Below are 14,028 nucleotides of genomic sequence, written 5' to 3'. Positions count from 1 at the left end.
ATTCTGGAGGGCAAGGGCAGTGACTGTAACATCGAGCATATTTTGCCGTATTAAACACATATTTATACCGATTTCATCAGGCTCCGAAAAGTCTTCAAAAAGAGCACAAAGAATGGCCTTCTCAGCTGCCATAGTTGCAACTCTTGCGTCATCAGAACAGGGTGTTCAACGCACCACCGTTTCCGTTTAAAAACCTTTTTCCAACATTTCCGTTTAAAAAAACGTTTTGCACCGTTTTGTCGGGGCTGAACACAGCCCTGATGTTTGCCCATGACGACTTCTGCTTCTGAGAAGCATGTGAAATGTGAAGAGTCCATATTGCACTCTCAAAAGAGAAGGTTTTTAAAGGTTCTCAGTAACCTGCAACACCTGCCTCCACTAACTAACCCAAAGCACATCAATTAACCCATTAGTGTTGAACATCCCCAACCGCACCAGAAATTGTTCTCGTTTGTAATGAAATACCTAATATCTTAATATATATATATATTTTTTAAATTGGTAAAACAAAAGGCATTATTATTCATTGTTAAAGGAATAGTTTACCAAAAAATTAAAATGTACTCATCCTCCGGCCATTCAATGTAGATGAGAAATGTAGCATCGCTGCATCACACACTTGCTCAGCAATGGATGCTTTGCAGTGAATGGGTGCCGTCAGAATGAGAGTCCAAACAGCTGATAAAAACATCACAATAATCCACAAGTAATGTACACCACTCCAGGGGCCCGTTCTTCGTACCTTGCTTAATACATCTGATGATTTGCAGCATGTGTGTAAGACTCCAATACAATTATAAAGTTATTATTTTATCACGAATAAATCTTTCAATGTGTAAAACTGGCTATATTATGTCAGTGTCTATACGGTAGCAAGATCATGCCAGATCATCAACAATCAAATCCAGCTAACTGAGTTAGCGACGTACGAAGAATGGGCCCCAGTCCATCAGTTAATGTCTTGAGAAGTGAAAAGCTGCATGATTTTAAGAAATAAATCCATCAAGGTGTTTTAACTTCAAACCCTTGCTTCCAGCTTGAGTCCTCTATCCATAATATTGCTTTCTCCAATGAAAAAGTTGTCTTTTATCAGCTGTTTGGACTCTCATTCTGACGGCACCCATTCACTGCAGAGGATCCATTGTTGAGCAAGTGATGCAATGCTACATTTCTCCAAATCTGAAAGAAACAAACTCATCTACATCTTTGATGGCCTAAGAGTGAGGACATTTTCAGCAAATTTTTATTTTTAGGTTAACTATTCCTTTAATTGTTCACATCACATTATGCACACACACACACAAAGCTCATTTAAAACATGGCACAGGCCACAAAAACTATGAAACAGGTATAAATGGCATCATTTAATTTGTGACATTTTAAACATTCCTTTCTCAAAGATTCATATGACAAATGTACAGGAATCGTTCTTTTCACATATATATTTATATTTTTTTTTTTCTCATGTTATTGCTTTACAGTAAAATGCATCGGTTGGATATGTCCATTAAAGCATGACAATACATTCATATACATGTTACAGATGTATTCAGTTATGGTTCATAGTAACTAACTTTACATGAAATATAGATATATTTATATTTTGTTCATCTTACATTTATTATTATTATTATTGTTGACATGAATCCCACATCACGTTGATCTCACAGTGCATGGGGTCGCAGTTCATACACGTATTGAATATGTGTGTGTGTGTGTGTGTGTGTGTACCTGGTATTTATCACGTTATGGGGACCAAATGTCCCCACAAGGATAGTAATACCAGTAAATGTTGACCTTGTGGGGACATTTTTGAGGTCCCCATGAGGAAACAAGCTTATAAATCATACAGAATGAGTTATTTTTGAGAAAGTAAAAATGCACAAAGTTTCCTGTAAGGGGTAGGTTTAGGGGTAGGGTTGGTGTAGGGCAATAGCACATACAGTTTGTACAGTATAAAAACCATTACGCCTATGGAATGTCCCCATAAAACATGGAAACACAACATGTGTGTGTGTGTGTGTGTGTGTACTTATTTTGTAAGTTCCCATAAAATCCACAATATGTAGAGGTACAACAATTATGCCATCTCAATTATACTTGTTAAAAAAGTGACTTCATAAACAGATATGTGATCATTGTGTTGGTAGATAGAGAGAGTGTGTGCCTTAATATACAACAAAAACCTCAAATCAAGTCTCAAATGAAGAGCCCACCATTTCAACTGATGTTAAATCAGTCACGGTCAAAGCATCTCAAACGTACTGCATGTACAAATAAGCTTTATCTAAAGAACAAATTACTTCCAACAGCTGTAAAAGTCTGCATTATCAACATGCATTTGCACGGTAAATCTTTCAAAAACTGTCTAGAAAATGTCCAGGTTAAAATTCACCCCAAGTAAGTAAATGAAGATATTATATTTTGCATAAAGTCTATTATTTAGAACCAAGAGCTTTTGCACCGAAACATCATTTTTGTGACAATTAAACATTTCCTATAAATTCTCATTATGTAATGCAACAAACAAATTATGCTCATTATTGTAATGCAACAATAACTATATATATAATGCACAATAAATAGTTCCTTTAAGGGAATTACAATGGCAGCTTGTTTCCACCACAGGATTTAAAAAATAAAATTGCAACTTTTAATCTCACAATTCTGACTTTTTTTCTCGTGATTTGGAGTTTATATCTCACAATTATGGCTTTTTTCACACAGTTCTCCAGAAAAAAAAGTTAGCATTGTGAGATATAAACTCACAACTGTGCCAGAATTGAGAGATAAAAAATAGCAAAAACCTTTTTTCATCATTAAAAAAAAAACAGAATTGCGAGATGTGAACTCAGAATTTCAGAGGGAAAAAGTCAGAATTGCGAGATTTAAACTCGAAATTGTGAGGAGGAAAAGTCAGAATTGTGATTTAAAAAATTAGAATTGTGAGATAAAAAGTCGCAATTACCTTTTAAAAAAATTTTTTTTTATTCCATAACAGAAAAAAAACTGCGAGATGTAAACTCAGAATTCAGAGGAAAAAATTTTGAATTGTGAGATTTAAACACGAAATTGCAGGGAAAAAAGTCAGAACTGTGAGATAAAAAGTCACAATTACTTTTTTTTTAATTCCATAGCAGAAATGGGCTTCAATTATGGAGCCCCGCACATGACATGCAAGAAAAAATAAATAAATCGTGCGCACGATTTACTAATTCGTTCCCTCGATGTACTAAAACGTGCACACGATTACTATTTCGTTCCCTCGATTTGCTAAATCGTGCGCACAATTTATAAATCGAGGGAACGAAATAGTAAATCGTGCACACGATTTAGCCTACTATTTTTTTCCTGCATGCCATGTGCGGGGCTCCATATTCAATAAATTATAAAAACAAATCAAACCGAAAAAATAACATCAAAACATTGTAAGTTTAAGGGGAAAATGTGCTTCATTTTCATGAAATCAGTGTCACAATGAACCATTTTAATGGCACAAAAAAAGACTTCATGTGCAAAATATAACATCAGCTTTTGATTTGGGGTGAAATATAGACTACCATGGACATGTTTTTGTGAGATTTAACCCCTTTTTTTTTTTTATTACAAACTGGCACTAGAGAATATTAATCTATGCTTGGTTTTGCATTTTAAATGTTCCTGTATCAGACAGAAATGCATGAAGTGTCTGTACGAAAAGTCCAGAGGAACTACAGGAACTGTCTCTGGATGAAGTTGAGATTGCAGGATGCGCAAGACGTGCTGAAAAAATAAACTCCTTCATAGTTTCCATCGCTTCTCATTGAAACTCGTCTTCTGCTCAGAAGTTCAAGGTGACTCATCAGTCCGTGTCTGAGTCTCGAAGCGCCCTGTGAGGAGGAAGTTAATGCCCTGGAGAGCAAAGCCACTTCCTCCCTGCATAGTGTCCACTACAAGTCCACATCCTATTGCTATTTCACTCCCAACATTCATAAAAAATGTTGTCCGTATGCTGTGCACAGAAACAGCAGCTCTTATATTGCATAAACCCCGTTCTTCCGACACAAAAACAGCTGCGGATTCCCACAATGTTTGTGTCACGTTTCGATCCGCGTGACAGGAAAACGTCTCCACAGAGGTTTGGTTCTGTAGCTGCCGGGTCGGAAACGGGCAAGGGCCGTGGTTGCCATGGAGACGACTGTCCGGAGATCACCTCGGTGGAACGTCCCACAATGCACTGCATTCGCGTGCTGATGGTGGCTGTGCTTGCGCTGCAAAAAAATAATGAGCTTCCTCTGTGTTTTTGTCTTGTTTTCCAGTACAAATACATTGTTAAATCAAGATGCATTTACTTGAGAAGCAAATTGACTTGCTTTTAAGTGAGTTTTTGCTTAAAACAGAAATATCAGAACAGAAATCTTGTTTTCTGACCCCACTCGCAGATATTTTTGTTGTTTTAATGTTAATATTTTTGTTGTTTTAATGTTAATATTTTTGTTGTTTTAATGTTAATATTTTTGTTGTTTTAATGTTAATTTTGTTGTTTACTTAGTTAATAGGCCTATCTTAAGTCATTTTGCATCTCAAATCTTGTTTTCTGAAAAAAATTTTCAGATGTTTTCTTGTTTTAAGTAAAAGCACTTAATTTTTCAGAAAACAAGACTTGAGAGGAAAATTAGTTTTTTTCAAAAGCAAGTGTTTTTTTGCTTAAAACAAGAAAAGCTTAAACCAACTAAATTTTTCTGAAAACAAGACTTAAGTCATTTTGCTTCTCAAGTCTTGTTTTCAGAAAAATGTATCAAAACATTGTATTTTTGCTTTTAAAAAAATCTGAAAAATATACCTTTTAATAAAACAAGATGAGATGAAAATGACTTATGATAGGCCTTTTAAGTTTTGTTTTCTGAAGAAAAAAAAAAATAATTAAACAAGAATATAAAAACGAAAAATATCTGCCAACGGGGTCAGAAAAAATAATCTTGTTTTCCCTTTGAATTAATTGTATTTTTCAGACTCAAATGGGAGATACTTTTTCTTGTTTTAAGCAAAAACTCATTTAATTTTGATATATTTTTCAGTAAACAAGACAATCTTGATTCAAGAAATAGTATGTATTTGTACTGAACAATAAGACAAAAATACTGAGTAAGAACATTATTTTTTGCAGTGCATGGATTGGTCATGTGAGGGACTGTCTGGAGAGCTTCCCCTGATACGCACAAATACACACACAAACATCTACACACGAACACACACGTCTGACAGAGGGAAGCACTTCTGAATGAGACCGAACCGCTCACTTGCATGCTTTAAAGTGCTAATTTCTACATTTCACAATGAAAGAATGGCTTCATGTGCCTCTCAAGAGCACAAGACCAGCCCAAAACCACCAGAAACCACATCGCAGATGCTCATCTATTAATAAATACGATTATTAAATCTCTTTGTAGGCAAGTTTATATTCACAGAGCTCTCAAAGAGGCTAAGACAAAACCTGCTAAAATCATCAAACAAGAACACTGCGTTTTCTGAATTAAAAATATACAAATTCACAATGCAAAACAAAATGATTCATTATCAGTATTTATGTCTGTTTTTCTAAATATCTAAATATCATTCAAACGAAATTTGAATTAATTAGATTTTTCCTGCAACTCAAACATTTGAATTTGACAATTTCTTACAATTCAAATATTTCAATTTGAACTATTAAACCTACATTTTTTTTTACTCTTATTACAATAGCAATGGATGATTTAAACAATACTTTAATTGCTCTTGCATTTTTTTATATTTTTCTTCCTTTTTTTTTTTTTTTTTAAATTGAACTAAATTTAGTCAAGTTTGAGAAAAAAAATCTACTTAATTATTAAAGATACAGACTTCGAAAACTCTTAATCGGCAAAACTGATTTTTTTTAAACTCTTATTAGAATAAAAATGGATAGCATGTAATACTTTCATTTCTCTTGCATTTCTAAATTAATTTTTAAAGCATAAATCTAACCAAATACTTTTTTTTGTTTATGCTCAAAACAATTTGTACATGATGTAAGAAAATCATTTAAATTAACTTCATTGAAGATGTATTCTTTGCAATCTCTTAATAACTCAATGTCTTTATGTTTTCGAGTAAATTTATCTTGTTTAAATGATGTTTAGATATTTCTACTAAAAAAACAAGACCAAAAATACTAATTAAAAAAATCTTGTATGCAGAATAACCATGCATGTGTCCTAACCGGGCACGATACACTTCCAATGACAAGTACACTCTAAAAAATGCTGGGTTAAATATAACCCAGCGCTGGGTTAAAAAGGGACAAACCCAGCTATTGGGTTGTTTTGAACCCAGCGGTTGGGTTGTTTTGACCCAGCTATTGGGTTGTTTTGAACCCAGCGGTTGGGTTGTTTTGAACCCAACCGCTGGGTCAAAACAACCCAATAGCTGGGTTTGTCCCTTTTTAACCCAGCGCTGGGTTATATTTAACCCAGCATTTTTTAGAGTGTAATTAGTCCGTCTGCAACGAAAGAGTCAATGCTGCAACATAATCACAGCCAGCTGCAACACTGTTGATGATTAATATGCAGATTTTTTAGACCAATGAGACTGCACGGATTTGCATGGACGATTGACCCGATTAGGACACAATAATAACTGAAAATGTTAATTTCTCTTGCATTTTTTTTTAGGCTAAAAAAAATGATATTCTGCAAAATAATTCACAGTTGTGTGAGCAATAAAGACTTCACGAAGAGATTCAGCGGTTTAAAAAAAAGAAATTTTTCAACAAAGTGACAAAAAAAAAGAAAGAGATCAGTGTAGGCATGTAGGAAAGGATGAATGCTCGTCCATAGACTCCGTATTTGCCGTGCATTTTACAATATTAAACTGGAAGAGAAGAGCTGCCGAGGACAAGTTCCTCTTTCTGGGTCGAAATCTGGGGTCAGAGGTCAGCAAAATGAGCTTAAGTGGAAGATCGTATCCGTTTGTCCATCCATCCACAGTGAAACGAGTCGAATGAAAGGAGCGTGAATAAAGCGTTAGTCCTCATGAAGACTAACATTCGTCCAGTCTGAGGTGATGGTGGTTCTGGAGTGCAAGAACGGAGGTTGTGACATCAGGATGGTGCATTCTGGGATACGGAGCGGCCCATGGGATTTTAGTCTTCCTGACACATGGGCAGGTTGACGAAGGTGAAGACGTTATATTCGATCATGATGGAGAAGCAGAGGAAGACGGCGTACAGCACCAGCACATAGATGCCCAGCTTAAAGTCCAGCTTCCACCCGTTCAGATGAATCCCAAGAATCTGCAGGAGAAAAAACATCCTTTGATTGATTACATACAGCAGTCAATTTGTGCAATGCAGTACTCATTTAATAAGTCTATACATTATTAAAAAAATTGGGCTCTCAATTAGGAAATGTCTAGCAGATAAATACACAAATGGTCACTTCATAAAAAGATTGGAAATAACTCTTTATATAATAATAACTCTTATTTTATTGCCATTTCTATATTATCAAGTGTTAAACTGAATAGTTTAGCACTTGATATTGTTTTTTATTAATTGATTTTTAAAAGAATCAACAATTTATCAAAACATTTTCAGCAAATAAAAACTAAAAATGCAATATTCAGTTTAAGCAACAGTCAATCACTTCATAACAACATTAAAATAAAAATGTAAAAGTTTCAATTTATGTTTTTATAAAATTTTTTATTATTATTTGATTTAAAAGAATCAACCATTTGACTATCAAAACATTCAGCAAAAAATCCAATATTCAGTTCACTTCATAACATTAGAAATAACTGTAATTTAAACTGTATTGTCATTTCTATATTACAGTGTTAAATTGAATATTGCCGTTTCAATTGATCTGTCTTTTTTTTAGTTTTTGATTTAAAAGAATCAACTATTTTACAATCTAAATATTCAGACAAAATCATTTCTATATTACAGTGTTAAACATAATATTGCAGTTTCAATTGATCTGTTTTTATTTATTTTTTTAGTTTTTGATTTAAAAGAATCAACTATTTTACAATCTAAATATTCAGACAAAAATGCAATATTCATTTTAAGCATTATTCAATCACTTTGTAATAACTTTATACATATCTTTTTAATTTTATTGTCATTATATTATCAAGTGCTAAACTGAATATTAGTTTAAATTGATAAACGTTTAATTACTGATATTTTATTATTTTTTGATTTCTTTAAAATAATTGACAATTTTTTTAAAAATACATTCAGCGCATAAAATAAAAACCAAAAATACAATCCCTATGTTGTAACATTAGAAATTAATTGCTATTTAATAACATTTATAATATATAATATTATAGTTTCAGTTTATAAATTTTTATTAGCTGATTTATATTAGCTGATTTATATTAAAAGAATTGACAATTTGAATATCAAAATATATTCAGAAAAAAAAAACAATATTGAGTTTAATTGCCAGTCACGTCGTAATAACATTAGACAAAAAAGTTCAAACTTATTGTCGTTTCAATATTATAAAGTGCTAAACCGAATATTACAGTTTCAATTTATCTGTTTTTTTTTACTATTGTTTGATTGTTTTATTAGTTAGTTTATTAAAAATCAACAATTTGATTATCAAAATATATTCAGCAGATAAAATAAAAACTGAAAAAACAATCACTTTGTAATAACATTAGAAATAACTCGTTATTTTATAACATTTATAATATTTAATACTATAGTTTCAATTTATCTGATTTTTGTATTATTATTCTTTTGATTTATTTATCCAGATGTTTATAATTTTTTTAATAAATGTATAATTTTCTCCACACTTAAGCAATGGTCAAAAATTCTAGTTAAGGATAAGTATTAATTTTAATGATCATAACTCTGATACCAGAATTAACAGGGAAACTATTTAACTATGAGCAGACCACACGATATCTGTGCTTGCAGAAGTCCTCCAAATCAGCACACCTGTCACTCAAAAGCTAACAATTTTTTCATCTTTTCAGCAGAATTCACAGAGGAAGTCTACAGCTTGCATCTGAGCCTGATTGAGTCACGAATCGTCTCAGGAGAACCTGCTGATTTACTCACGGTGAGCGCGACAGATCCCAGCAGCAGCACCACAGAGTAAACCAGTCCCCGACTGCTTATCATCACCTGAACGGAGGGAGGAAACAGCATCATCAGCTCCCACAATGCCACTGTGCCATTACACCATTACAATAAAAACAGATCTCGCGTTTCAGACTCGTGTTCAATAGAAGCTGCTGGCTTCAGAGGAGCACATCTTGATCTCTGCTCAAACAGAACGAGCTGCTGGATGTGCTTACAACTGATCCATAACTGACTGCCATGGTCTGCAGCGCCCAGGGAACGCCGAGCCCCACCAGAATGTCAAAGACGTTACTGCCGATGGTGTTGGACACGGCCATGTCTCCCAGACCTGCAGAAATGAGATATGCTTTCAGACTGAACAAGCAATGCCGACTCATCTTGCAGATTCAGAGGTCATTTCTCCTAAAGCCACACAAAATAAAGTCTCTGAAGTGTGATGTGGCTTGTCATGATACAATGCAAACTGGTTGCATCTTAGTTTGCATAGGAGCAGCATTGTAAACAGGAAATTAACTGAAAAAGTAACTTATTGAATACATTTATCAGTGGTGAAACTAAAGCAAAAAAGTAATAAGCAACTTAATAAGGAATGCAAAATAAGGAAAGTGGTGGGGAAAAAAAGTGTTGACAAAAAGAAAAAGAAACTATATTTTTCAATAGCGATGCAAAACTATAAATGAAACAGCAGAAAAAGTAGCCACAAGAAGTACATTTTACCAAAATAAAATAAAAAAATATATTATTTATATTATTAAAATAATTATTAAAATAAATAAATAAGATTATTATTAACAATAACAACAACAACCGTTGTTGTTTTAATTGATAAAATAACTAAATATTTAGTCAATTAAAAAATAATAACAACAACAACAAAACATTATTTTATCAAATGAATAAAATAAAATAAAATTAAATTAAATTAAATTAAATTAAATTAAATTAAATTAAATTAAATTAAATTAAATTAAATTAAATTAAATTAAATCAAATTAAATTAAATTAGTTTGGTTTGAGTGTCCAGGTACAAAAACACTTGCTCAAAAACATTTAACTATAAAAATTACATTTGGTGCCAGAAATGATCAAATAAGTGTTTTTCAATAGAAATGCAAAACTATAAAGTAAACAGCAGAAAAGCAGCCACAAGAAGTGTTTCTATATAGGGTTATTTTATAAAACAAAATAAAAGATTTAGTCAAATAAATAACAACAACAACAATAATAACAATAATGATAATAATAACAATTATTATTATTATTATTATTATTATTCATTTAACAAAAAAAAAATTTGTAATATGTAATATTTTTTTATATTTAGTCAAAATGCAGCTGTTAATCATTATGTCATCACTATCAAAATATTGCTCCTTTTGTTTCCAGAAAAAAAAAATCACTGGCTCAAAAACATGGACTATACAAATACCAGTTGGTGCCAGAAATTACACACTTAATCTTTTAGATACACAAATTTGAACTTCAATTTAATATGAGCCTCAATATGTTTCTATGGTTGGAAGAGTCAAAAGAGAACCATTACAAACTCATCCTAAAAACTATATTCTGTACTCTAATCTTGGATTCTCCACAGGGCAGACAGCATTGAGATGCAGTCCATGTCTGAAGTAAAGTGACTGATAGTGACACAGGAACAGGAAATCACATTCTCTGTTCTGTTCTGCTTTGATCAGATACGTGAAAGTAAAACATGTTAAATTCATCCTGCCGCAGTTTTATTGATCAGAACGGCGCGATCAATCTACCTTGACGAGCCACGATCAGGCTGGCGATGCAGTCCGGGACGCTCGTGCCCGCCGCCAGAAACGTGATGCCCATGATGACATCGGGAATGCCGAGCGTGTATCCGATGATCGTCACCTAGAAGACAGAGTAAAGCTTTCATAAAAACCAGACAGACAAACCGGAGAGAGAGAGAGAGAGAGCGAGAGAGAGATTGACAGACGTACCATCCACACCATGAAGTAGGAAAAGACGGCGATCCAGATGGTGGAGAGGATGAACGAGAGCATGAAGTATTTCTCCCAGCGAGACTTGGCACAGTTTGGGATGGTGAAGTACAGGATCAATAACAACGGCCAAGAGATCAGCCATTTAGTTCTGTTCATACAGCCGGCTAAGACACACAACATACGGATTTACAAGATCACTGCAGTACTATAAACTCAGCTTCTGTTCCTTTAACCCTCATGTTGTAAAATAAAATAAAATAAAATAAAATAAAATAAAATAAAATAAAATAAAATAAAATAATAAAAAAGTAAAATAAAATAAAATTAAATTAAATTAAATTAAATTAAATTAAATTAAATTAAATTAAATTAAATTAAATTAAATTAGTTTGATGACTGGGACAGGATTTTCTTTTTCCTGATGCTAGTTAATGTTATCATATTAGACCAGTGGTCACCAACCTTTTTAAGCCCAAAATCCCTGACCTCGGCTTTTCTCCCTAAGATCTAACTATTAAAGAATTGACAGAAAAAGACAGCCCAGATTGTCCTTCCAATTTGAGGCCTTTTATTCAGTATTTTAATTAGTGATGCACCGATCATGATTTCTCATGGCCGATTTAGATTCTAGCTTTTTCTTTTTTTTTTAAACAAGCAAATTGGCTGTAAAGCAAATGCTTTTAAATCTCTCATTATGCAATATTATTACCAAATATTGGATGCAATCTTCTGATCGAAGGCCTCCCTCATCTCTTACCAAAATTATCCACAAATGATGCTTATTTCACTCAAAAGCTCAGGTGCATGAGCTCAGATCAGTGAGGCCTACGATCAATCACTTCCAAAAAGAAATACAAAACCTGTGCTAACTGAAAGAAAACAAGTCGACAAAAAAATTTAATCCAAGATATGGTGATAATATAGCATAAAATTGGATCATGTTTGTACTTGTTTAGGTTTTGTTTCGAGTCAAAAATGAGCCGCCTACAAAAATAGCTTGAAAATCTCTCATTATGCAATATTATTAAAAAAAACTGAATTCAATCTTTTGATCAACATGTTTTCTCTCAATCAGCACAGGTTTTGCATCTCTTTTTGGAAGTGATTAATAATAGGACTAAGTGATTTTTTGAGTGAAAATTGCCATAATTATCCACAAATAATCCAAAAAGAGATCTAAAACCTGTGCTAATTGTAAGAAAACAAGTTGGCAAAAAAGACTGAATCCAAGATTTGATTAAAATATAGCATAATGAGATTTACAAGCAGTTTTTAAAAGACCAATCATTTTTGACCGGTAAAGGATTAGGTTAAAAAATTCATTTTTTTGCTCCTTTCTGAGGTGTGTTTTCATTTCTATCACGTCCGTTTCTTTTCTGTATGTATGTGGTGATTTTGGCACAAATATTGTCTTCTGAAAAGAAACTCTGGGTTCCTCACCTGGTAACCTGAACGGTGAGGTGAGCTCACTCTCTTTATCCTCAGTGGTTTTGTCTTCTGGCACGTTTCCATTCTCGATGTCTGGCTTGCCGTCCACCACAGCCGTCTCCACGCCGTTAGCCGACTGGACCAACCTCTGACGCTACACACAACAAACACTCTGTTCTAGAAATGCATCAACATTAAAAGTCTGACTGAGACTGATGAGCTGATGAGAAATGGCTAATGTTACAATTTTTCTCTATTTTGTCTAAATAAATGTTTTTTTTGTTTTTTTTTTATTAATTAATTTTTTTTTGCTATAAGTTTGATTGCATCATATAATAATTGCTGTTAATAGTGTTCATCGTCTGTTTGATTACGTCTTTAATAGATTTTTCCGTACATTTCTGCCATATGTACATTAACTGACAGTCACCACTGATAAGCTACCACTAAATATTGTAGAAACTTAATTTGCTGTAAAGTTGCTTTGCAACGATTTGTATCGTGAAAAGCACTATACAAATAAACTTGAATTGAATTGAAATAAATAAAAATAAAATAACAACAATAAAAAATCATTTAGGCATCACAACATTATAATGAACAATATGAAAAATACATTTTCATTTTGATTTTTGATGAAAATTAAATTAAATCGCCTTTAAAGTTGTCCAAATGAAGTTCTTAGCAATGCATATTACTAATCAAAAATTAAGTTTTGATATATTTACGGTAGGAAATTTACAAAATATCTTCATGGAACATGATCTTTATTTAATATCCTAATGATTTTTGGCATAAAAGAAAAATCGATAATTTTGAGCCATACAATGTATTTTTGGCTATTGCTACAAATATACCCCAGCGACTTAAGACTGCTTTTGTGCTCCAGGGTCACATTTATAATTTGAATTTGAAGTATCATTCAAAAGTTTGGGGTCAGTAAGATTTTTTAAGACTAATTCATATTTTTACTCAGTAAGGACACATCAAAAGTGCCAGTAAAGACATTTATAATGTTTTTTAAAAAATCATTTCAAATAAATAGAATAAATAAATGCTATTCGTCAAAGAATCCTGAAAAAAAGTGTCACGGTTTCCAGGAAAATATTAAGCAGTTTTCAACATTGATAATAATAATAAATGTTCCCTTTCATGGGAACTTCAAAACTGCGTCCTCTAGGGGTCGCTATGGGGGATGCCTCATCGTGACCCGTGTCTGAAGCATACATTGAAAAAACACCAACTCGTTGGCCGGCGACAGCCATGACGTCACTACCGGTGCGACTATAGTATAAATAGGCACCGGGAGCACACATCATTCTCTTCTTCGTCTTCATTGACTGTTCTGTTTGAAGCGTGCATTTCCAAGGAAAAAGTAAGAGCTATCTCTATTCATTATGGCGAGCACTAGCAGAGCATTTAGAAGGTGTGTGCATCCGTGTCATCGCTTTTGACACGGATGCAATTTTCCAATGAAAATTTTCCAATGAAAAAGCTCCGTTCTCGTTTGTCTCTCTTTTC

General features: G+C 33.1%; 1 protein-coding gene and 1 long non-coding RNA gene across 2 annotated transcripts in view; one reads left to right on the top strand and one right to left on the bottom strand.

Moving 5' to 3' along the window:
- Positions 1 to 1,723, top strand: part of LOC107719438 (uncharacterized) — a 14,676-nt gene extending 12,953 nt beyond the window's left edge. The window contains exons 2-3 of the long non-coding RNA XR_001637515.1: positions 1,150 to 1,152; positions 1,482 to 1,723. This is a non-coding gene — a long non-coding RNA (uncharacterized LOC107719438). The remainder of the gene's footprint in view (positions 1 to 1,149; positions 1,153 to 1,481) is intronic.
- Positions 1,724 to 6,492: 4,769 nt separating this feature from the next.
- The window catches only part of slc24a4b (solute carrier family 24 member 4b), a 44,058-nt gene continuing 36,522 nt past the window's right edge, over positions 6,493 to 14,028 (bottom strand). The window contains exons 12-17 of the mRNA XM_016526799.1: positions 12,520 to 12,661; positions 11,077 to 11,243; positions 10,873 to 10,987; positions 9,322 to 9,434; positions 9,083 to 9,148; positions 6,493 to 7,291 (exon numbers count right to left, since the gene is read on the bottom strand). Coding sequence (XP_016382285.1) covers positions 7,142 to 7,291; positions 9,083 to 9,148; positions 9,322 to 9,434; positions 10,873 to 10,987; positions 11,077 to 11,243; positions 12,520 to 12,661 — 753 coding nt within the window. The 3' untranslated portion in view covers positions 6,493 to 7,141. The remainder of the gene's footprint in view (positions 7,292 to 9,082; positions 9,149 to 9,321; positions 9,435 to 10,872; positions 10,988 to 11,076; positions 11,244 to 12,519; positions 12,662 to 14,028) is intronic.

The sequence above is a fragment of the Sinocyclocheilus rhinocerous genome, unplaced genomic scaffold, assembly GCF_001515625.1.
Source record: "Sinocyclocheilus rhinocerous isolate Xijiao unplaced genomic scaffold, SAMN03320098_v1.1 scaffold303, whole genome shotgun sequence".
NCBI classification, from domain to species: Eukaryota; Metazoa; Chordata; class Actinopteri; order Cypriniformes; family Cyprinidae; genus Sinocyclocheilus; species Sinocyclocheilus rhinocerous.
Note: the sequence above shows the minus strand (reverse complement) of the source record. Positions and strands in the feature narration are given on the sequence as shown.